Here is a 24,842-nt window from a genome sequence, read left to right as displayed (position 1 = left end):
CCTCAGCTTCGTGAGGTTGGTCGCAGGGCTGTGGGCAAGGATCCTTTTGCTCATGTCTAATTTAGTGGCGCTTCCCTTACCTGTCAGGCGCGCCACCAAAATCCAGTTTAAATGGACCAAATTCCATTGGCTGAAATGTCTGGAGCTGTGATAAGCTCCACCCTTGCCTTGCCTTCATTGGTCCAGAATACCATCTGCCATGACCAGATTGGTGGCGAGGACCGCCTGCAAGGGTAATTTAATTCTAAGCCCTTATACCACCTTTTCTGCATAAGAAGGAAAGATTCCAGAAGCCGGGAAAGATGACCACTGAATAACACCACAGTCGCGCGTGCGAATGTAAATAAATAATGTGCCGACGGTAACAACACTGGCTTCATCTTCCCTCATTAACCAGCATTTCTATACAGGCCGGCGTGCTCCGGGCCGCCACTGGTCATCAATCTTCCATTCAGACTCCCCTCCCACTCATCACCTGTTCTGTCTCCGCCTGGCACGGACGAAACGGCTTCCTCGAACGCCCGGCGGAAACCAGCCCCCCCACCGCCTGCAACCAGGTGAAAAGGGCAGGTGAAAAGCCCTGCACATCACAGACCCCTGTGATCAGACCGATCTCATGAATAAGCAGTTTCTGTAGAGCACAATATCTCACTGTCGATGTAGCTGCCAAATGTTAATATGTAAATATGTGTCTGGCTGCACGAGTGCTGGTTCAGCGCTGGTTGTTGTTCATTCTACACTGAATATTTTTGCTGCTTTTCAGATCAACTAAAGCAGTGTGACATCCTCTCGGATGTTTCGAGAACATCGCCGACGTGCACCCAGTCAATGTTCGCCCTCATCTTGCAAGGCAACACGTGCTGCGTGGCACATAATTGATGGGAAATATAAGCCCGATGGTGGTTCATGGCAGAACAGGAGCATGTGGAAAAGCCTGGTGCACCACGTGATCGGGGGATACCATTGGTCGGGTGCTGTATGTGGTATGGGGTGTGCAGTGAGAGAATGGATGTCTTACTTTCTCGGGGTGGCGGGGCAAGGCCAACACTGCCCCTCTTACGTTGGAGTATATGTACTTTCTTCCATACAGTCTAGAGTTGAGACAGTTGCATGGAGGTCAGAGGGCAGGACTGGTTCAGTAACATTTCTGTGCTGTGATAGGGGTCTAATTATATCTGAAGCATGCTTATCAACAACTCAACATTTAATTGCTGTAAATTGTATACTAAATTTTAGCAATACATTACATCTCCAGAATATGAATTTGAATTGTTGTTATAAATTGTTCAGTATAAAATTGCATTAGTACTGTTTGACAAACACCAGAGAAGGCCAAAATAACCCCTGGCAATTATTTACATAATAAACCCATAAAATCCTGTTTATATAGACATATATTACATCTACAGAATTTCTTTGATGTCTAACTCTCACTAATAAGAACTGAAATGGGCCACTGGACATACATACACATATCAATTTGTATGCAATATGCAGATCTATATAAAATAATAGAACCAAGTTGGTGTAATCAGTGAAATCTGATTTTTATGTATATATTTTTTGCTGTGGACTAGGGACCTATACTATCAATAATGTATTAATACATTTCATAACTTTATTACTTAGATATACTTAATTAAAATGGACCATCCCCAAGTCACAACCTGTACTAAAACTTGGTGCGTTTATAAGCAGATAATCAGGAGTGAGGAACTATAGTCTTTGACCCTAAGGGGGAGTAAGAATGCACTCACGTGCCAGAGCAGCATAAATGAATGAATAAAGCTTTACTAGTAGAGAAAATGTCCATAGTCATGCTTGCTCTACCATTTTACAAACGCAGCTACTATGTTTATTTAACAAAGCAGGCAGTTCCACGGAAATTAATCCTGCCAAGCATGCAAAGGCCCAGGGCCAGTCCATTTCTCATGATTCGCAAGCCAGACCTAAGATTTTTTGAAGCGCCCTGGTAAAGAGTTTTTCCCCCCGCCCGCCTCTGGAGGTGTATGACACAGGGAGGGGTTTCGGGGGATATGGGTATAATGGGGATTCTTACCCGGCCTTTCCAAATTTGTGCTAGTGACCGGCACCCCAGATCACCAAGCTCAGGAGCAACAGCAACCCAACCTGATCCACCTACCGCTCAGACAAAATGTCTTAAATACAAATGACTAACTTGGAGTCAGAATAAGTTTCAAGTTGTCGGCTTTTGAATGTTTTCTCCATATGTTAGCTGTTTGTTTTTGGCATTTAACAGCATCTGAAAGTTTTTCCATGTCTGTAAAAACATTTCATTGCAACGGTTCCATTTTTCATCCTATTGACATCGCTGCATATATGCCTGCCTAGTTTCAGGTGCTCAATGTTGCGGTGAGACAGCCTTCACTGGCAAGAACAAGGCATGGGCGTCACAAACACCAGACACTTTATTAGGTGGTCTGTAAAATCTATGGCCAAGATTCTCAAACCTGGCTATTTAATCCAGTGGGCTACAATCTGTAATTGTACATCTTATAATATGCACATGCAAGATGGATGTACCTAATAAAGTACCAGGAAAGGCAGAAAGTATATTTTAATAATGCAGGTTGTGAATGTATCATATTCTCGCAAACAAAGAACAATTGCCTAATGATTTAAAAAAAAAGACAAACATTATTTACATGGTATCCTCCGAAGTCTTTGTCATAAAATCAGCCAGTAGGAAAGTGCAGTCAAAGCGCATCGAACACAGATCACATGAAAATTATTTTTCTTACGGTCAATAAAAAAATTAAATCCAGCACTAAAACCGGCGCGGCTTCCTGCACTTAGGAGACTTGACATGCCAACGCCAAGGAGGCAGTCTTGCACTTTCTTGAGGTCAGGACATCATCTCTGCAGTTAGTGTCCTGCCAACGTCACCCTACAGCTCCCCACAGCTGCTTTCTAAAAGCGGTCACAGCCTGCACACTGCTGTTCCAGATACAAAAATATTTCAGCCATCTGTTGCATTTGGATGTTTATAGGAGAAGTTGGAGGGTGGGGTGGGGTGGGGGGGGTCTAGCGAGGGGGAAAGCCCCGGTGGGGCCCTCCGCGGCCCCTGAAGCCACCTCGCTCTCCGCGAAAGTTGGGACGGTTCCTCTCGCGGCCGCGGTCGCCCCTCCCCACCACCGTGCCGCCCCGCCCTCCTCGTGGTGCCCCTCTGCCCCCCTCCTGCTTGACTTTGGGGGGTGGGGATTTGGGACGGAGCCTCTCGATGTCCTCGGTGCAGCCGGACAGGTGGGAGGTGGCGAAGTGGGTGGAGTAGGCCTCAGCGTTAAAGTTGCTGTTGGTCAGAGTGGGACCCACTGTCAGCCAGCCTGAGGACACGCACACACACAGACACACACACAGACACAGACACACAGACACAGACACACACACACACACACCATGTACTGAACAATGCCTGTTCCCCAAAGAACCTTCTGGAAGCCATGGAGCAGACTTTTCACAGCATGCATGTGTGCACGTGGACTGACCTGGCCGAATGGTGCTGTCTCGGCCGAACAGGTGCAGGCGCCTACGGCCCAGACAGAAGTGCTCTATGATGTGGAAGATCTCGACAGGTTTCTCGATGTTGCCCATCTCGGGTTCCTCCGTGATGATCAGATCAATGTCCACATTGGCGTGAATGAAGTCTCCGTCTGTGCTTCGCCGCACGGTGCCCTTGATACCCATCAGACAGTGCTCCTGACACACACACACACACACACACACACATATATTTAGCTCTCATATCTGCCATCTAGTGAACACGCGCCAACGGATGGCGGATGTGGAAGGGCTCGGCCGTGGTTTTACCTCGGACCAGCATGTTTTGCGTTTCGCACCTTGGTCCTCTGGAAGACGGCTTTGGGGTCCAGTGTTTTGGTCTTGCCTGGGTTGTTCTTGTTGGTTTTGATCCAGCAGATATCCTCGCATCTCCTGAAACCCCATTTCCTTAAACACTGAGAGGGAAACACAACCACAAAGCTATAGATTATGTACTGTATGGCCACTCTAAGATGGCATAATCAGGGCTATCTTATCAGTAGCAGTAACTGAATCGGTTTGCCTGTGATTCCTATTACAATCTTGAACCTGCAGGGGTGAAAAATAAATGCACTGTTATAGACGTGTGTGTGCGCACCCACCATCCTGCCGAGGTCCAGCCCCTCTCCTGAGCCACACCAGAGGAAGACAAAGGAACGTAGCGCAGAGATCTCATCAATCTCCAGCTTCATGATCTACACACACACACACACACACACGCGCGTGATTCCCCATGACTCCGTTCAGGCTGTATGCGCTGAGAGTGCTGTAGCGGGGTGAGGGCTCACGTCATCCCAGGTCCAGAAACGCTCGCTGGCGATGATGCCTGACTCTCTGTAGTATTCCTCCAGGGGTGGCTCCAGCATGATCACATCAAACTTGCATTTCAGGTCACGCAGATCGAACGTGTCCAGGTCGGCCTGCAGGTACCTAGCTCAGGCACAAATCATGCACGCACGGGCGCTTCTCATCAACTCCACTACTGAATAAATAAAGGATCGACGTAAACAATTGTAAATGCAAAATATCCTGGTCATGCGTTTTCTCAGGTCAAAGTGAACTTTGGGCTGAAAAATGACGTTTGCCGTAATACGCAACAGGCTTACATGGGCGGTGTGTTGGTGGTGGAGATGAGCTCATCTTTGAGGCGGATGAGTTCGCGGAGTTTGGGGTACTCCTCGAATCTGTCAGCCAGTCCTGGAACAGCACAGGAGGCCCAGGTCAAAACAAGCTTTATATGAGGATAGGGGAAGGCAGGAGAATGGAACACCCACCCACGTCTCTGATGAAGTTCTGTGGCCGATGGCCGGTGTCCACAAAATGTTGGCAGTAGTCGTTATGAGGGTTGAGACTCTGCGTGCCCTAGTCAGTGCAATGAGAAGCAAGTACATTATGGCATCACAACCAGGAGAACGTTACTGTGTCAACAGTAAGCCATGAGAACATTACAGCATTATTACAGCCCAGCAGTAGCTTTCATCTGTGTTCACTTGGCACTTCCACAGCACACTTATACCGTTGTTCTTATGAAAACAGCATTTTCGGTTGAGTTAGTTACTGATCTGCCAGAATGTCTAAATTCCTTAATTTTGTTATACTAGGTACAGTAGGCAATAAGCAACAATAAGGTCAGTTTCCATACCCAGAAAGCATGTAACAGCCATACTGAGAAATATGTCATTCACTGTGGATAAGTGCATCTGCCAAATCTGATCTCTTAAGGGAGCTTAATACATGTACAATGCGCGCACACACACACACACACACACACACACACACACACATAGTGATATTATTATATATAGATGATCACTACTACAACATAGGGATCACAGCCCCAAGTGCCCCTATAACCTCTGGGACAACCTTGGTGTTAACCTTCCACATTCTCTCCATTTCTTCTTCAAGTCCCTGGTATTTCTCTAACTTCTCGAAGTCCTTCCTTTCGATGTATCCATCACTTCAGGCCACCGGATTTGCCACAACTATTACCACTGCTGTTTTCTGCATCTTTTCTACCATCACCATATCTGATTGGTTTATCACTACTTGCTTGACTGTCTGCACCTACAGGTCCTACAGGATCTTAGCTTTGTTGAATTCAACCTTTGAGATCTGCCTGATATTTACACCTCATGCTGGGTGTAGTAACACGTGGCAATAACAGAGACAGGCCTGTTTTGCCTATCAATAAGACTTCATACTGAAAGATATTTTCCCTTAGCAAAGGGGTGAATGTTCTTTATTTGCTCATATCAGCCGCTTCAGAATGGAATTGGAGTGAATTAGCGAATACAATGTGTCAGATGAACCCCAGCTTCGTGGACATGCCAATATCGAGTCTCACGATTAGAGCGTACCTTCAGAAAAGTGCTGGAGTCTTTGTAGATCTCTTCGAATGGGCCACTCTCTTCCTGCTGCTGGGGTTCCACGTCCTCCTGCAAACAGATCCAGGATCAGTCACACGTGGGCATCTCTTGCCCTTACACACCGTCACCATGTTTGTTCTGCCTGATCTCAGGTTAGCGTCCCTCACCCTCTGCTCCTCAACATCCTCTTCGGTGTCCTCTCCTTCGTTCTGGCATTTCCTTTTAGAACTGGGGACGGTCGTGTCAAAAGACGCCCTGCAGAACCACAACAGAGGATCATAATAATTAATCCTGACACCCTGTCATTTCAAGCACTAACACTTCCAAAAGGCAACTTTTACAAAACTAGGTGGACAGTGACAGAGCGACCCCCACACACGGCCTAGATTGTTCTTACTTCTCTATCGAAAAACCCAAATATCTAAAATACCAAATACTTCAGCATGAACTAACCGCTCATTAAAACGCCGTGAACTGCAGCTATTCTCTTTCACCACGGGAAACATCGGTAAATATCTGAACGCGTGTATAAGACTTAAACACCTGCAAGTCTCCCTCGTTTCCTCGATCTCCTTCTGCTCCTCTTTGCTGTTGAGAACAGCGCCGATGGTATCGGCGCTTTCGGCTCCGAGCTGCAAAGATAAAAGTCCAGTCTGAGTGCCTCTCCAGTCAGCAGGAGGAGCGCACTACATGCATAACCCGCAGGCGGACGCGGGGCAATGAGCGCCACTTTCACCAACTCTACCTGCTGTGCGAGCAGCTGTCGCCGTAGCTTCTGCCTCTCGCGTATTTCCTGCAGCCGACTGTCCATTTTGTTTCTCTATGGCCCGTTAAAAGTATGTGCTTCGATCATTTGCTGTGAAAAAAAAAACCATTCAAACGAATTACTCGAGTCGCATATATTCTACGTCATCGGCGTGGCGCGTAGAACACGCAATTGGACCCAGCGCAATCGACACGTTTGAAAAAAAAAAGGCACGACAGCCCTAGTGTTTTTACATTTTTAAAAGCAGCGTGTGTTTTGCACTAATGAGTAAAAGTTAACCGATTGATGTCTTCCAGCCTACGCTGGTTGAAGATAATACGCTGCACTGCAGCGCTGCGGCCTCTAGGCGGTGCAGTTGCCACTCTCTTGCGCGGACACTAGAGGGCAGTGTTGAGGGCTCGGCTGCATTGCTGCTCAGCTTCACAGCGTCTGCACAGCGTCTCTGCTCGGAGCGCAGTGGAGTCGAACTCGTCTCTCCGTCACTGTCCGCGTTAAAATACAGCGAGCCGTAGCGTTAGTGAGGTCATGACCACGACGGACGTCTGAAAACGTTGAAAGGATCCCCCCACCACCCCGCTAAACCGACCGCTTTGGAAACGACTAATAGAAATATTTTAAATGCAACTGTGATGGCGAGGCGAGCCCCATGCGCTAAAGCGCCAAATAACGCATTTTCCACTTATTCATTTCTGTCATGCAGAAATGGAATGGTACAAGGACGATGTTGACCTGCGAAAGACTATTTTCTAAACCCATTTTCTACATATTTCAGGTTTCTCAGCGATCCCATTACGCACTTAAAATCTAGGCAATAAAACCTAATTCTCTGTTGTCATAGCATGTTCCACAACTGTATGTCTCACCCAGAATTGCGTTCGACATTGATTTATTTTATAATCGATCTTTTCCCGTAATTCAGAGAAAGACTAGACGTTCAGATCCCGGGGGAGATTTGGCGTGTTGTTCCGCTCGCTGTCGGCTCCAAGCCAAGGCAGGAGATGAGAGGGCCACTTGAACGGGCGCGCTGGCTGGACGCGTTACCGTCACGGCGCTGGCTGGACGCGTTACCGTCACGGCGCTGGCGACACATACGCGTTCACGATGGACACGAGACCTCGCGGTCGCTTCGCCGCCTGCTTGCTGCTTCTCGGTGTCTTGTGGTGTCGGTTCAGTCACGGTTCTCCCTCCTTCGTCCTCCCGTTTACGCGCTGTATTCAGAGCAAAGGCAAGGTTGGCTTTTACCAGGGGTCCATTGACGTTACTGAATCTGGAGTAACATGCATGAACTGGAGTGAAGTGACCGGTATAACGGACCGGTATCCGGGGAAAGGACTTGGGGAGCACAATTTCTGCCGTAACCCGGACGGGAGGATTCGGCCCTGGTGTTTCTTTCGAAACAGCCGCGGACGCATTGATTGGGGATACTGCGACTGCAAACAAGGTACACGAACGCACCCGGCACAGTCTGTAAACAACAAAACCCAACTTCTGAACCGCATGCACTTTACTATCCGTGCAACTTTCAGCCAGCTCAGTGTCTCAGACGAAAGCGTTGCAGGTGTCAGTCCAAAAGATTACCTTCGCTGGTAACAAGTTATTTATTTGGGACATGTTACAGGAGTGGCACTGCAACGTGCTGGGTATATATATAAAAAAATCAAGGCAAGTTCAGGCAAACGTTCCCTGACTGAAGCTCTTGGGAAAGGTATGCGTCCCCAGGTATGCAGACCCTAGCGTGACCCCCACCTTTGTTAACTAATGCACACACTAGTGCGCAATGACTTGCGAACTCTTTTTCCACTACTTAGGTAAAGGTCAGCTGTAGCTGTGCGGTAAAGCCGCAGTCTACTTGACATAAAATGATACAATAGTCTCCGGTTCGAGGTTGTAAATGGGCGTATTTTTAGAGTGCCGGGCGTTAATAAAGGGATAGACCATGTAGTGTGTCCGTGGTGCCCGTGGAAACCGTATAATCCTCTGTAACAGGATGAAGCTTGCACGCCTACTTGTGCGTCGGAACCTCTATTGTGTGATACAATTACGGCCTTATAACATTGTAATAATAATAATAACATCAAAAGTATCCATGCAACATCTTAAAACTAATATAATTGTTGATTAAACATTTTTTTGGATGAGATTCTATGTACAAGGCCTTATAGAGCAGATAAAATAAGCTGCAGCTATTGAAACGTACAGTAGTACCTGCTGCTGTGGTCAAGTGTAAACTATGGTGAATTTATTTTGCGTGTGTGTGTTTGAACGAGAGAGATAGTGATTTATATCTCTTGTAAACAACTGGGTCTACATGTACAGTACACACACACACACACACACACACACACACACACACACACACACACACACACACAGACACACGCATACAGTTATTTAGTTACAAAATATCTCACTGGAATTTTTTTAATCCAAAGACAAGTTGATATTATTTATATATCATTTTGTGTTTAATGTAGGCTGATTAATGATCTTGATTCCAGTCCCAGGTGCTCAGGGTTGGAGACATCAGAGTGGTGCTTTAATAAACATGCTTGAAGTGCAGTAAAATGGCTCGTTTCTCAGTGCTTTAACTGCTGCTACAGTGGTTGCTTTCTCTCACGCTGTAACAGTGTGATGACAGGAGTGTTTATCAACCTCGCAGAGAGGTGTGCAACCAAACACACACACACACACACACACACACACACACACACACACACACACACACACCCAAAGAAGAGTTCTCCTATCTGCTACTTGAAGGTCATCAGCATGCAAATCTGTGTGTGTACGTGTGTGTGTGTATGTTTGTTTTCGTATTGTAATACGTATAAGGACCAAATATCTTCACAATTGAATTACCATGTAAAACTTTTTGCTTGTCCTCATAGGTGTACATGTATTTCTTTTATTTGATAGGTTTAGTTTAAGGCGAGTGTTTTGTTTGCCATTTGTTTGTCACTGAAGTAAATGTAAAACCTAACAAATACAGTAATATATGATATAAATGTTCAAGTTTGGTTTATTTGTCACGTACATAGTCATACACAGTATAACTCGCAGTGAAATGGTTGAGAGTGCTCTGTCCAAACTGAGGAAAAAGAAAACGGGTGCACAGAGAAATATATATCTATATATATATATACAAAATATATTAACAATGTATGTACAATATATGTATAATATGTTTATATACACAATGTACAATGTATATGGTTGTGTGTATATATAAATGTATGTGTTTGTACACAATGGTGGAGATGGAGTTCTGAGTTGGATTATGGTAACTCTTTTTTTTGTGTGTGCATATGTGTGTGTGTGTGTGTGTGTGTGTGTGTGTTTGTTCGCAGGCTCTGTGCGCCTGCAGGGAGGCAGGTCCAAGCTGGATGGTACAGTAGAAGTGTATATGAATGGGGTGTGGGGGACGATCTGTAGCAATGGCTGGGATGACAGTGACGCAGCCGTGGTGTGTCGACAGCTAGGCCAAGCGTAAGAAAACACACACACACACACACACACACACACACACACACACACTCACACACACACACACACACACACACACACACACACACACACACACACACACACACCTACCCCTACACACATACACACACACACACACACACACTCACACCTACACACACACTCACACACACACCTACCCCTACACACATACACACACACATACACCTACACACTCACACACACACACACACACCTACACACTCACACACACACACCTACCCCTACACACATACACACACACACACACACCTACACACTCACACACACACACACACACACACACACTCACACACACCTACCCCTACACACATACACACACATACACCTACACACACACACACCTACCCCTACACACATACACACACACATACACCTACACACACACACACACACACACACTCACACACACACACACACACACACACACACACACACACAAAAACCTTCACTGACTAGATGATATACAACTGGATAAAATATATGATGATATACAACTATAAATAAGTTGCATTACCAGGTGCCCATCCTCTGTCATTATCTCTTATTAAGAATGGAGAGAAACAACCAATACTACAACCAAAATTACAAAAGTGGGCGGGGCTTCACTCACTACCGTGTGCGTTTTACATAACTCACTAAAGCACTCTCCGAGCCTATGATGAAGCCATAGTAGGCTACATTTCTCAGTCGTTACATCACTGAACATTGTCCATCCAAAGGTGTAATTTATGCTGGGGACGCTGGCTGATTTTGTCTCCACTGTTTTTTGAAAGTACCCTGAAAATATTTTTAACTGTTTCCCCTAAAAGCTGTCTGCTTCATTTATTCAGTAATAATGCGAGTAAAAACATGCTTGTTTAGTCAATAACTTGAAAGGTATTATGTTCCTAATGACAGAATCAGACTATTTTTTGCGTTTATATTTAGGCTCTGTTACATGACACGGAAATAATAAATGTAGCACAACTGGCATTCTGTGAAACAAAACATTCTTTTTCATCAAATTAAATATTGTATTACAAATATATTTTAAGCCATAGTGCTGACACTTCTTATGTTCAGTGCCAATAAGCTTGACAGATGCTGCCATGAAGCCTCTGTGAATCTCTAGCATTCAGCCCCAGTGCTGAATTCTGATCAGTGAACGTTCGTGGCCAAGGACATAATTTATTAAAGGGAATGCAGTTTTAAGGGGCAACTGAATCAAATGCAACACCCAGTCTAGGTACTTGTCCCTGGCACTATTCAAGTTATGCGTCCATTTTGTAGGGTCCTAGACTGAAAGCTGTAACATTGTGTAGGGTCCTAGACTGAAAGCTGTAACATTGTGTAGGGTCCTAAACTGATGACTATAACACTGTGTAGGGTCCTACACTGAAGACTATAACAATGAAGGCTATAACACTGTATGGGGTTCTTCACCAAAGTCTGTAACTTTTTGTGGGGTCATTCACTAAAAGCTGTAATGTTGTGTAGGGTCCTTCACTGAAGGCTGTAATGTTGTGTAGGGTCCTTCACTTAAGGCTGTAACGTTGTATAGGATTCTTTGAAGGCAGCCGAGAAATGCATCCTTCATTTGTTAGAATTTGAAGGACATCACTGGTGTTTCCTTCCAGACCTTTAATCACCCACAATTCATTTGAAAAAATGGCAGAAAGAAGTGAGAGTGAGCAAGATGCTTCAGAATCTTTGTTGAAATTAAGCTGTGTTTATCATGTAAAACTCTGCTTATGTTGACAGCCTATTGTAATTTGTAGCATCTCCATGAGAAAAAAAAACAAAACATCCATCTCTCCTCCACAGTCTGTCACTCAAAACATTTAATTTCACCTGTGTTATGTTGTCACATCCCACTAAGGCCATCTCAAATACACATGATCAAGCACTCAAGGGGATCCTTTTTATACCAGCATTACCAAGGTTGCTACTACCTTGGCGGTGTCCCAATTGCTGCTTTGAGACACTAATTAACTAAGACTGCATCCTAGGCGTTTAGACATGACATCTTAATCTGTTCAAGATGCCTAGTTCAGTCACATCTGTAAAATGCAACTGACTCATGTTAGGAACTGAATCTATGAATTCCAGCATCCGTATGTGCTCCGTGTTCTTTCTACTCAAACCACAAAACCACCTTTGTGGGACTGCGTGCTGGAGTGACCCTGGGGTTTGACCCTGTCATGTCACGCTGTCTCTCAAAAGGTCGAAGGTCAACTTACCACGTCTCAAGGACGTGAGCAGTGAGATGTCTGATGTCCCCTGGCTCACACACACACACACACACACACACACACACACACACACACACACACACACACACACACACACACACACACACACACACACACACACACACACACACACACACACGTGAGCGCCAGAGAGAAGGCATTGCTTCACTGACATGACATTAATAACATGACATGATGTATGTACACCCGCTTGCTCGCTCACACACACACACATAACCTTTCATTTATTGACCTTAAGAGGGTATAAATAATTTGTTCTTTGTAAATAATTAATTCAGCTCTTCCAGTCATATTTATTGGCTTCATTAATTTTAAATGTTGAGACTGGTAAGTCTTACTCACTCTCTCACACACAGTTAATGCTTTCCCATTTCTGGGTTTTACACCCTCATTCAGAAACACCAATCTGCCCAAAACACACGCACAAGACGAAGTAAAAGGATGAGGTTATTGATTTCAAGATAAATATTACATCATGACACAATTAACTATAAAGATCATGGGGTTCATCAAGGACTGACCTGTATGTTTCACTAAAATGATGCAGCGATGTCATACCATCTAATTAAAACTGCATAGTAGCTAATAGTTGACTGGATAGTAGTCCATTATGCCATTATCTTATTTAATTATTTTTATCATGTTGATAATTTTTTCCCTTGTTCCTTCTTAATTAGAAGATTAATTAGATTAGATTAAGATTTGAACTCTGCTCTTATCATTATTAAGATGCATATTCTTTTGCAGCATCTGGTTGATTTTTGGGTCATTCTAGGGACTGAAGAATTTCTCACAAATCACCCTCAAAGGGTAGTTATTAATGGAAGATGTCAGAGTAGGCAGCCGTGCCCTTCGAGGTTGTGTTTTATCCCGTGTTGTTGTCTATTTATACAAACGCTTTTCACATTTGTGAACCAGATTTTTATCTTTTAAAATATAAGGATGATAATGCTTTGCTTTGCTTGGACTACAACATGAGCATGAAACTCTTGGTGAGGTACAATATTTAAAGCACACCTCTGCTGTCCACACCTGGCATCAGTGAAGTACTTTGGAAATAAATGTAGGGAAGACCAAGGACAGTTTTTGCAAGCAGTAGGCATACCATTTCCCACCCGCCACCTGTGGTGATTAATGAGATGACTTGAAATAGCTTCCAGGATCAGTCACCTTGGTACACTGGATAACTGTTTGTAGAGGTCTCACGATTCTGAGGCCAGCCAGGACCTGGGTGGAGTTGGCACATATGCCCCTTGTGGAAAGCAAATAATATATTTTATTTATTTTAAAAGCAATATTTTATTTATTATTTATAGAATAAATAAATAAATAAATTTATGTAAAACTCTAGAAAAACTAAATGTAAATGTGTATGGAGAAATTCTGGGCTTCAAGAGATCAAGAGGCTTTTTATTGTCATAACGCTCCTCCAGGACCATGGTGCAACACAAAAGAAGTACGCATATTAACAATATGAAGTACATGACCAGTGATAACATATGAGCTCATTGCATAACAGCTACCTCCCACCGCCCAATCCCACGTGTTAAACTCTAACCTCACATCCACTCACCTGTATCAGTGTGGCGGAGCTGGCATAAGTTCCTGACGCTTAACGGTTTATCGGGAGTCCTGTTCAAATTCGCATACATGTTCTGAATCTTTGGTAAGCGTGACGGTATGACTGCACAACTGTAACATCATGACAAGTCAAGCAGCATTAGTTGTAGTCTGAAAAAGCAGAGGGGATTCGTCCTCACTGCAAGAAGTACAGCGCAACGGATAACAAATACACAGAAAACGGAGCATCCGTCGTCAAGAGTGAAATATGACCTTCCACTCCTGCTCCCTCTTTTGTGCCTTTCCATTCTGATCTGTTTTGTTCTGGCTTCTAACGCCCTTTCCCCCATATTCTACTGTCTGCTTCCCAGTTATAAGGCCCGAGCGCGCGTGAGCGCCCTCTTGAGGCTCCCGTTGTCGGTAGTGCACTGGAGTACAGTAGGGTGCAGTGGGGAGGAAGGGGACTTGCTGCAGTGCCCTCGCACAGTTTGGAACGGAGGCGAGTGTGCCAACAGGCAGGCTGCTGCTGTCACCTGCACGCCAGTGGAGGGTATGCACACACACACACACACACACACACACACACACACACACACACACACGTGTGCACACCAAATGCTCACATTTATTATTTCTGATGTGTGAATACAAGTGTGTGTGTGTGTTTGTGTGTGTGTAGCTGCAGCGTTCGTACCCGTGCGTCTTACTGGTGGGGCTACACCATACGAAGGCCGTGTAGAAGTGTATCATGCGGGACAGTGGGGCACCGTGTGTGATGACCAGTGGGACGACAGCGATGCAGAGGTGGTCTGCAGACAGCTGGGACTGGGGTAACACACACACACACACACACACACACACACACACACACACACACACACACACACCAATAACTGATTGCACCACCTTTTGCTGCAATTAAACCTGTAAGTCTTTTCGGGTACGTATCAATCAGCTCTGTACATCTAGATCCGGACTCCTCTGCCAGAAAGGCTGGAGATCCTTGGTGAATTGCAAAACACTTGGCCCCCCCTTCCAAGTGTTTCTTCTTGCCACACTTCCATAAAGCCCAGCTTTGTGGAATGTCTGAGGAAATAGTTGTCACGTGCACAGCTTTTCCCATCTCAGCTGCAGGTCTTATCCAGCTCCTTCAGAATAACTTCAGTTTCTCTGATTATTGCCCTCCTTAGACACCTTGTCCAGGCAGAGCTTTGGCCGTGCCATGTGCTTTTATTTGTTCTATTCATTAATAAGATTTAATGGTGCACCATCGTATTTTGGGGATATTTTTTCATAAATACACTTTGATCAATGCTTTTCTATAATTTTGTGCTGGACTTGGTTTGATAGCTCCTTGGTCTCCTTGCAGATATGTTTTCAAGCTCTTGTACCTTCTAGGACAATGTGTGTTTATACAAAGGTCATATGACAGTTTAAGTGCACACATGTGGACTCTATTCAAATCATCAGTGGACTTCAGACGGTGACTGATTTAGGTGTTTTCCCAGCAATGGGTCTGAATACTTATGCAATCACATTTATAATGTGTGATTAATTTTGCAAACTATATTGACTATTCTTATACTTCAGTATTGTGGACTATTTAGTATAGATTCATGACATGTAATTCCAATTAAGTAAAAGATTAAAGGGAATACTTATTCAAGGCACTGCATGTGTGTTAGGAGAAAGAGATTAAAAGAGAAAGCGAGAATAATTGGGATTTTTCCATGCAAGGACGTTTGAGGGAAAACACAATGAAACACTTGTGTGCACACACCTGCATATATACATTCATAGGAAACAACTGTGCATACTACTTAATATGCGTATGTTAACTTACACTTGCACATACACACACAGTGTAAGTTATCTGTATGTAAATAATGTGTGCATGTGCAAGTTTGGGTGTACAATAAGTGCATGTGTATACCTAAGTGTTGTTTGTGTGTGCATGCAAATGTCACTGGATTTCGCCCTAAAAGTGACAGCAAGGGAGAGAGAGAGAGAGAGAGAGAGAGAGAGAGAGAGAGCACTGAGGAAAGGAAAAGAGGGTGGTGGAGAGTGGGACAGAGAAGGAGGACTGGAGTGAGAGACTGAGAGAAGAAGCGAATCAGGAGAGAGAGAGAGAGAGAGAGAGAGAGAGAGAGAGAGTGTGTGTGTGTGTGTGTGTGGTTACTGTATGAAAAAACTCTATTGTTTCAGCGTATCTCAGTCTTAATTCTGACTAATGAGATGAATGCAGGCATGCTCCAAACGATGGGTCGCCATCCCTGTGTGTGTGTGTGTGTGTTTGTGTCTGTGTGAGAAGCCTAAAATGCTCACGTTCTGCAGGCGTGGCTCATTGAAACCTCCCTGACGTTTGGGGCACGTGGGTGTGGGTGTGGGTGTGGAGGTGGGTGTCATTAGCGACGGCGACTGTCTGCTTTTTGAATTCAGTGTCCATAATTCTGCATCTGCAATGCATCAGCACTGGATAGGGGATCCAGCTTGAAGTACTTGTTCATTGCTTTCTGTGTGTGTGTGTGTGTGTGTGTGTGTGTGTGTGTGTGTGTGTAGTGGCACAGCTAAAGCCTGGGTAGGGGCATATTTTGGTCCTGGAGTGGGCCATGTGCTCCTGGACGAGGTGGGCTGTACTGGGAATGAGCTCTCGATAGAGCAGTGTCCCAAACACGGCTGGGGCCAACACAACTGCGCCCACACGGAGGATGCTGGGGTGTCCTGCATTCCCCTTATAGGTACACGCGCACACACACACACACACACACACACACACACACACACACACACACACACACAAAATACTGCTCTCTCCGTGTTCTGGATCAGATGGCTCGGTGCGACTGGTGGGCGGATCTAGAGGCTCCGAGGGAAGACTAGAGGTCCACTACAGGGGCCAATGGGGCAGTGTGTGTGACAAAGGCTGGACAGACACAAACACACAAGTTGTGTGTAGACAGCTGGGCTACAGGTAATATGCGCACACACACAGACACAGACACATGCACACACATACTGGTTTAGGGCTTGATTGCGCGAGTTAGAGATATTTACTCATTCTTACATCTAGTTAACTGCTGCAGTCTGGCCGCAGTAATTTTCTGCTGCACAGATTGCCGATCCGTGCCCGTATGATAAGTGAAAACAGTGGTCAACCATAAGATTTGCAGTCCGACACAATTTGGTACCAGATGTGTAAACGTAGGTCATGATATACATGTGAGCATATCCCCCAGGCGCGAAACATTTAATCAGCCTGCGTGATGTACTGACTGTAGTTTGTGGGGACATGTTTGTCGGCAGAGATTCTAGCCAATGCGAATACATCTGTCACCACCAAGCCGTCTCTCACGCAGGAAGGTGAAGTAAACCTGTGGGTGATGACTCTGAAACATTTTTTACAAATATATATATATAGATCAATCCTGTGAGATTGTCATCTTTTAAAAAAGAAATAAATAAAGTAACAGATATGCACCATACTGAAGCAGGCAGTCCGTTAAGTGCTGCATTAAGCCAAACAAGCCTGATGTCTGTGTTGATCAGACATGTTATATTTGAGCTGGAGCCATACTCTGCTGAAGATTTAGGACAGTCTGTTAAAGATTTTTTGATTTAGGGTTCCCCAGGACTGGACTGAGAAGACAGTTTAATCATAATTCACTGCTTACATTTAGCTGACACTTTCATCTAAATTATGCCCAAGTACCACTTGAGAGTTAAGGGTCAATTTGGCCGTGTTGGGGCTTGAACCAGTAACCTTCTAATTACAATGCAAGTACCTTAACACCTGAGCTACCACTGTCGTGTTGCTTGATACAGAAAGTTGAAATATGGATAGAAGGTGGACTGGTGTGCTGATGTGGTGGTGCAGGTCAGGGAGGAGCCTGAGGGCAGAACCTTTCGGTACAGGGGCAGGGCCGACACTGCTGGACGCGGTGAGGTGCTCAGGGAAGGAACCGGCCCTCACACACTGCGCCAGGCAGGGGTGGATCCGACACGCCTGCACACACGCCGAGGACGTGGCCATCGCCTGCAGCCCCCAACGCACCAGACCTGGTGTGTCTACCAGTAGGAGGACACACACACACACACACACACACACACAACTTACTTTGGTCTCTTTGGCCACATTCCCAGATTTCTACAAACCGCATTTGGGCGTGTTGGAGTTTCTGCTGGGTTTATAATGCACTCCAGCTCCACACAGGCCTTTACATGGGAACAGCTTCTCCGCATGATCCCTTACACACACAGCCGGGCACTTGTTGCTGAGCTGCTATGGAGATGCAGTCTCTCTCTCTCTCTCTCTTTCTCTCTCACACACACACTGAATGCTTCACATGAGAAAGAAAGAGGGAGCGAGAGAGGAGAGAAACTCCATCAGACAGATTATAAGATCACAGAGTTCATGTGATGAACTGGGACAACTGGCTATTTTTTCCTCTCCTAGATCTTTCTTTTGTGCACAAATCATGCACCTTAAATTTTCTTTATGTAACAAGGGCTCGAAGCCTCCCGCTCTTAATGGTAAGCCCATTCACTATGGAGTGAGTCGTGCTTTTAAACAGCTCTGGCTGCTGTCAGGCCTATGTGCTGCATGAAGAGCTGATAGTTTTACCTGAATCTGGTAGTCAAACTACACTGGGAAAGCAAAGTGTGTTGGATAATAAGTGCATTCTTGAGATGCAAACTAGACTGTGCATTTGTGTGTGAGGGAGAGAGACAATTATGAAGACCAGTCCTGTTAAAGTGTGACTGACAAAGAGAGAGAGCGAGAGAGAGAGAGAGGCTTTTACACACACACACCCCATTTGCCTACAGTATTTTGACATACACGGAGCCCTCACAGCGTATTTTCCAGTACACGTCTGACTAAAGATCCATTTCAGTTTTAGAATTCACACACACACACACACACACACACACACACACAAAGAGCCCCTTCCCCAGTGCTGACAGGCTCATAAAGACCCGCATTAAGCACACTTCTACAGGATGCCCTTTGGGACAAAATAATGTTTTGTTTTTCAGTGGCCAAGTAGCTGTTGAGAACACGCTTGAAAGCCGTGTCAAACGGTCACTCAGAGGGGTTGCCAACATGGGCGGAATTCTCCATACCACAGGCAGAATCCCAACTATATTGGTTCCCCAGGCGGAATTCAGGCTCGGAAGGCTTGTGAGAAACAATGGCTGGCTTTTCTCTGGCTTTAGGAGAGAAGCCAAGCGGCTGGCCAAGGTGCCTGGACAACGCGTGTGTGTAATGCTAATGTGGTCGCCGGGGAAAGAAACCACACCAACGGCTTACGAACACTTTCGGGTCTTTATTACGACAGATCCCACTGACTGGGATCTTAAGAAAACTTAAGAAAAGAAAACATCGTGTCAGTCTATTACAGGGTATTCATAAACATGGGACATCGCAAACTAAGCATTCACCTCTCTGGTGAGCTTAAGTCAGGAACCCGTAAATAAAATAAAAACAACCCTACTACTGTTACCACTCGCATCTGAGGTAGCTCTCACTCAGCTGCCTGCGCACGGTGCTACTCTATAGTACTCGCTTCCAACCTGTGAAAACCCAACGAAATATCTCCCTCTCTCCGTCCGACACGGTCCTAAATAGTCTAATCCACTCCAAACACGGAATATAACATAACTTATGTTGTTACTCCCCCTAGCTATGTTCTCCCAGTACACAGCGTAGCACGATACCATATGCTAACACAGAACAATCGGCATACACGGGCCAAAATGCTACCACAAACCCACACGGGAAAATAGGACGGCAGTGCCAACCTGGTGGGAGTTTCAAACACACAATAATTATACTCTCCTGGACACATTTATACCCTACCACACAGAGAAATGTTCACACCCTTTGCGCTAGGAATCCTTTCCCTTGCTGACTCGAGTAAAATCTCTGTGCCCCACAAATCTACAACGTGGTCAGCCAAATGGAAACGCGCCACATGTGAAGTACTCTATACATTTTTCCATCAGTCATATTTTCAGTTGTACCATATATACAAATATTTGCATATACTGAGGTTCATTACCGTTTTACATACACATAATCCAGCATGACTTCCCCGATAACACTTCTAGTGCAACCATCAAGTCTATTTTTCCACCTTCTATCATGCTTTCAACGCCACGAGGAATAACGACATCACGCTTTTGCATTCTCAACACCTATCACCACACCCATGTTTCACGCACACTTCATATTTTATCACCCGGTTACACTAATAATGCAGCACACACGCACGCAGCAAGAAGCGAGAAACTACAGTTGAGTGGGCTGACGTTTTAGCCTAAAGGCTCTCCCTTTCCCTACTCTGTCTGTTTCCTTCTCTATGTCTTTCTCTCACTGTATGTGTCTGCGTGAATGCGTGCGTGTGTGTCGTCTTTACCGATATAGCAGCGCACCAGCTGGACCTCAGTGATAATACTGGCATGACCATGTGCAGAACAATGAGAGAGAGAGAGAGAGAGAGAGAGAGAGAGAGAGAGAGAGAGAGCAGCTGAAACCTGGCACCCATCTAAAAAACACATTTAAACAGACGTAGTTGTTTTTTTTTTTCTATATACTTTACTGTTACACAGACAAATGCACACAGACACATCACACTTGTAATGGTGCGTGTATGGTTATGCGTTATTATAACGTGGATTCTGATATCCTTTTACACAGTACACACCTGAGATGTCTGAACGCAACTGCCCAGTTTGCTTCACGGAGCGTATAACACGCTTGTCTGTGTGACTACTGTCTCAGGTCTGCCCATTCGGTTGGTGGCCGGGGAGAACGAGAGGGAGGGGCGGGTCGAACTCTTCGTCGCTGGCCAATGGGGGACCATCTGTGACGATGGTTGGACTGACCAGGATGCAGAGGTGGTGTGCAGAGAGCTAGGCCACAGGTAACTGCTCACACAACGTTCCAACGAAATGCTAGCATGCAAAAACACTGATTAAAAAAAAGACTAAATCTCAGGGAATTAGAAAGGATGAGGAGATGTAGCCTAACATTTTCACATTTCACTGTGAAATGAATAGTTTTTGAGATGAGAGAGAGAGAGAGAGAAAGAACGATTCGGTATGTCACTAAATGTAGTTACCATAGGTATGATTCATGTTCCAGTAAGAGCACTTTTTACATTTCATGTCACAGGAGAAATTTTGGAATTCAGCAACTTTCACAATCTCTGTTCTCGCTACATACACGCCCACACACCCCCACCCTTTACAGTGTCCATCTGGAATACCTCTGTACGTGTGTGTCTGTGTGGACTTTAGGCATAGTCTTAAGAGAGGATATAACTAGCCTTAGGTCGTAAAGCTTAATGTGGTCAGATGATTGTTTGTGTGTGTGTGTGTGTGTGTGTGTGTGTGTAAGACAGCAAGAAGACGGAGAGATTGAGAAAGATCTTGAATGCTCACACCTACACCCACCCACACACAGATAAATAAAAGTGATGAAGACAAGTAAAGACTAGGACCAGAGGAAAAACCTGATATAAAAACCATTCTTCCACTGCTCTCCTGGACAGAGATCTAGCAGCAGTAAAGCTAGACATATTTTTCTCTTTTTCTGCTTCCTGAGAGAAACCGAAGGTTTGTGAGAAGGATTACAGGGTCATGGCTGTGTTATTATTAACCTCCGATTACAAAAATTATAACAGCCTGTCAGATTTATACAGCTTGCAGTATGATTTTATCGGATCCATAAACACTCAAGACTGAAAAAGAAACCCAGCCATGTGTGACCAATAGATTTTCTTCATATACTTGTTCACACGACACATACACACACACATACACACACACACACACACACACACACACACACACACACACACACACACACTCATTTCTCCTAAGGGGGTCACAGAGGTCAGTAGTTATGGCAGTATAAGTGATTCACATCTCTGATGTCCCACAAGCCTGTGTGCCAGAGTGTGTAGCTCAGAGCTCCCATGTGTAATTGTTAAAGGCTCTTATGGAGTGTGTCCTTGTTCAAAATATGTGTGTGCATGTATGCATACAGATGCTCTAGTTTAACAGTTATTTTATAACTTTTTCTCTAGTTCAGCAGTACAACTGACCTTCACCTGTGAGCTCAATGATTAGGAATGCATCTTTAACAGTTTCATACAAGTGTGTATATGTTTGCATTCATTGTTTTTGGTCTGTGTATGTTTTTTATTCAAATACTGAAGATGATTTACACAACAAACAGCCATATATTATATAGTACTTTACAAATCAGTGTATACAGTACTTTAATATAATAATATCGTGAGGCAGATGCAAACACTGAGAAGAGTGAGATTTATTAAGGGCAAATCCAAAATCAGAGTCAGTAGAATGGTCCAGAGCGATAGCACTATGATGAAAAGACCCACAATGAATGACAACAAACTGCAAAAACACAATAACAAAGAACAAGCATACTAAAAGAAACACAACAGAAAACAGGCTACAACACGGTACACCGAGCCCAGGCACAGACAGAAGCTAGTACAATCTACACAGGCTATATAACCAATAACCAGTGACAACACAGGGTTTAAATTTACTAACGAGTCTAAGAAGAGGGAAACAAACAAGTGTGAACAATAACGGAGGCAAAAAACAAACGAGGGGTCGGAACTAATACAATGAAAAGCAAAAGAAAAACAAGAGGGCATTAACCTAGGCAACACGAGGGCGGTAACCTAGGAAATCGCGACCAACTCTACGAGCTCTTAAAAACAGCTAACATCAACAAAAAAAACTCATCCGATGGATGAAGGGATGAGACAGTAGAGTCGGACTGTTGAGGATGTTTTAAACGGTCCTGAAGGAGGAACGTGAAGGACAGAGTGAAACAGGTAGAGGCAAAGAGATCCAAAGCTTGTGGGCCATGACACTACAGGACCTACGCTCAGCAGAGTCTAAGTCTGAACTGTGGTACAGCAGAGAGCCCAGTGCCAGATGACCTTAGCATGTGATATGGCATGAGGGGTTGAAGAAACTCAGCTCAGTAAGATGGAGCTGAAGTATGTAAGGTTATATATGTAAGCAAGAGGAGTTTTAATTTAGTGCACTTCTTGAGGAGAGAGGAGAGAAGTTGCCAGGAAGCTGAGGTAGAGTTGGTATAGAGGTGGCATTGGGGAAATGCTATTCATTTGTCTGAAAACTCTCAAAAAGACTTTACAATGCTCAGGAGATCTGGGAGGACTAGCAGTAGGAGAGGCTGAACAAATTTGTTAGAAAATGGTAGAAAAAAGGAATTTTGAGCTTATGTCCCACGCTAATAATGATGGGGGGCTATAACGTGAGCTGGCAGTATTAACAGCAGCTCGGTTGCACATGACCTGAGAACGTTATTGAGATGCTCCAGTGAACAGGTGCTCAAGAACTTAGAATGAAGTTTAGGAGTTAGGAACCAGTCTGGTTTTAATGGGGCTACTTGGTAAAATAAATCTGAGACTGTGCCATTGCAGAGAGATAGGTTTTACTTCAGGCAAGGAAAGTTGTGACACAGATAAAAAGGGCGAGCTTTGAAGAACATCAGTAAAGGTAAGAGGGACTTTAATGACATCACTGTGAGCAATTAAGAGATTGAGAAAAGATGCTTCGTCTGTAAAGGAGCGACAGATGAGTAACAACTTTGAGTTTGTCCTGGTGGGAGGTTAGAAAGAGGCAAAGTGTGGGGTACGTTTTGCTCCAGATGGTGGAGCAGGAGGTACCATATCACTGGTCCCACCCATACATCCAGAGGCCCAGGACTGCAGAAGTCTGGAGGAACGGTGGATGGACTGGCAAGCGATCGGCATAGTGTCTTCAGACGGGAGCGGAAACAAAAGGAGCTTGAATGAACCGATACGCAAAAGTGACAAACGAACGGCATCTCAAAAGTGACAAATGAACAACTATTGCGCCTGAAGCGGAGCAGCCGACAGACAGACAGGGCACGCAGAACCTCCAGGGACAGAAAAATGACGTAAAGGCATAAACGGAAATGTATAAATAAATAAATCCGGTGAAAAGCAGTAGGTACAGACACGCAGGATGTACGTTCAAACCAGAAACCGGATTGCTTTACAACAGCAATTCAGACACGTCGAAAAAAAATCCAAATCATAACAGTTAATATTAATATACAACTAGAAAATAGAAAATTTTAAAAATGACAAAGTGTATGTGTAGTACGTGGTGTGGCATGGTTCTTTAAAGAATTCCTAATGTGTTAATCATTCCCCATAAGTGTAGTAATGGTAATGAACACGTTGTTCATTGATTGATTGTTTTATCGCTTTACAGGGGTCTCGCCAAGGCCCGCGTCATGGCGTATTTCGGCGAAGGGGAGGGGCCTATTCATGCTGATAACGTGAAATGCACAGGTGGTGAGCGCTCATTGGCTGACTGCATCAAACAGCCATTCGGAATCCATAACTGCCGCCACAGCGAGGACGCTGGCGTCATTTGCAGCTACGTGCAAGAGGACGTTCCTGCTGGTGCCAGAGGTAAGATCAGAGGTGTTGGGTTTGCTTTCTCTACTTTAATGACGTTACTGGAGACAAAAGGTCAAGTTTGTTACCAAACAGTTTGGGGAGGAAAATGAGGTGAATGTGTGCATAGAAAAAGGTTCCATCTATTCAATGTATCAAATGAATGCATCCGTCAACATTAAAAACATCTTTGACATTACAGTTACAATGTCATTAAATCTAGAAAATGCAATACCAGTGGTTTGTTTAAAAAGCTTAGCCAGGAATATGTGAAACAGACATTTCTGGACTTTTTATGCACATTCGAACATGC

At 44.7% G+C, this 24,842-nt stretch overlaps 2 protein-coding genes across 4 annotated transcripts in view; one reads left to right on the top strand and one right to left on the bottom strand.

The window, feature by feature from the left end:
* Positions 1–2,411: 2,411 nt before the first annotated feature.
* mettl14 (methyltransferase 14, N6-adenosine-methyltransferase non-catalytic subunit) lies at positions 2,412–7,574 on the bottom strand. 2 transcript variants are annotated; one of them, XM_081714409.1, is made up of 12 exons: positions 7,557–7,574; positions 6,673–6,783; positions 6,471–6,559; positions 6,095–6,182; positions 5,919–5,996; positions 4,833–4,920; positions 4,665–4,755; positions 4,347–4,488; positions 4,161–4,253; positions 3,858–3,974; positions 3,507–3,717; positions 2,412–3,344 (listed from the first exon to the last, which is right to left on the bottom strand). In XM_081714409.1, exons 2-12 carry the CDS (start codon positions 6,736–6,738, stop codon positions 3,046–3,048), a joined length of 1,362 nt encoding a protein of 453 aa, XP_081570535.1. In that variant the 5' UTR covers positions 6,739–6,783; positions 7,557–7,574; the 3' UTR covers positions 2,412–3,045. The 2 variants fall into 2 exon arrangements, with proteins under 2 accessions (XP_081570535.1, XP_026880409.2); XM_027024608.3 differs by lacking the exon at positions 7,557–7,574 and having other exon boundaries at positions 6,673–6,832.
* Positions 7,575–7,670: 96 nt separating this feature from the next.
* Positions 7,671–24,842, top strand: part of prss12 (serine protease 12) — a 30,601-nt gene continuing 13,429 nt past the window's right edge. Inside the window, exons 1-9 of one of the 2 annotated variants that reach the window (XM_035530300.2) lie at positions 7,671–8,134; positions 10,041–10,179; positions 14,402–14,580; positions 14,710–14,860; positions 16,590–16,768; positions 16,860–17,001; positions 17,905–18,089; positions 20,812–20,953; positions 24,342–24,544. In XM_035530300.2, the coding sequence (XP_035386193.1) occupies positions 7,795–8,134; positions 10,041–10,179; positions 14,402–14,580; positions 14,710–14,860; positions 16,590–16,768; positions 16,860–17,001; positions 17,905–18,089; positions 20,812–20,953; positions 24,342–24,544 (1,660 nt within the window). In that variant the 5' untranslated portion in view covers positions 7,671–7,794. Of the gene's footprint in view, positions 8,135–10,040; positions 10,180–14,401; positions 14,581–14,709; positions 14,861–16,589; positions 16,769–16,859; positions 17,002–17,904; positions 18,102–20,811; positions 20,954–24,341; positions 24,545–24,842 lie in introns of both variants that reach the window. The other variant, XM_081714408.1, reaches the window with a different exon arrangement.

Source organism: Electrophorus electricus, chromosome 5 (genome assembly GCF_041902795.1).
Source record: "Electrophorus electricus isolate QZ-2024a chromosome 5, ASM4190279v1, whole genome shotgun sequence".
NCBI lineage: Eukaryota > Metazoa > Chordata > Actinopteri > Gymnotiformes > Gymnotidae > Electrophorus > Electrophorus electricus.
This window is presented reverse-complemented; position numbering and strand designations above follow the sequence as displayed.

Bases quoted from the DNA above. Each gene is read 5' to 3' on its own strand.
- mettl14 (XM_081714409.1), bottom strand. From the start codon at position 6,738: ATGGACAGTCGGCTGCAGGAAATACGCGAGAGGCAGAAGCTACGGCGA. The intron at 4,921-5,918 runs GTACGCTCTAAT...TGCACTGACTAG, and splicing joins ACTCCAGCACTTTTCTGAAG to GGCACGCAGAGTCTCAACCC. The intron at 4,254-4,346 runs GTGAGCCCTCAC...GTGTGTGTGTAG, and splicing joins GTTTCTGGACCTGGGATGAC to ATCATGAAGCTGGAGATTGA.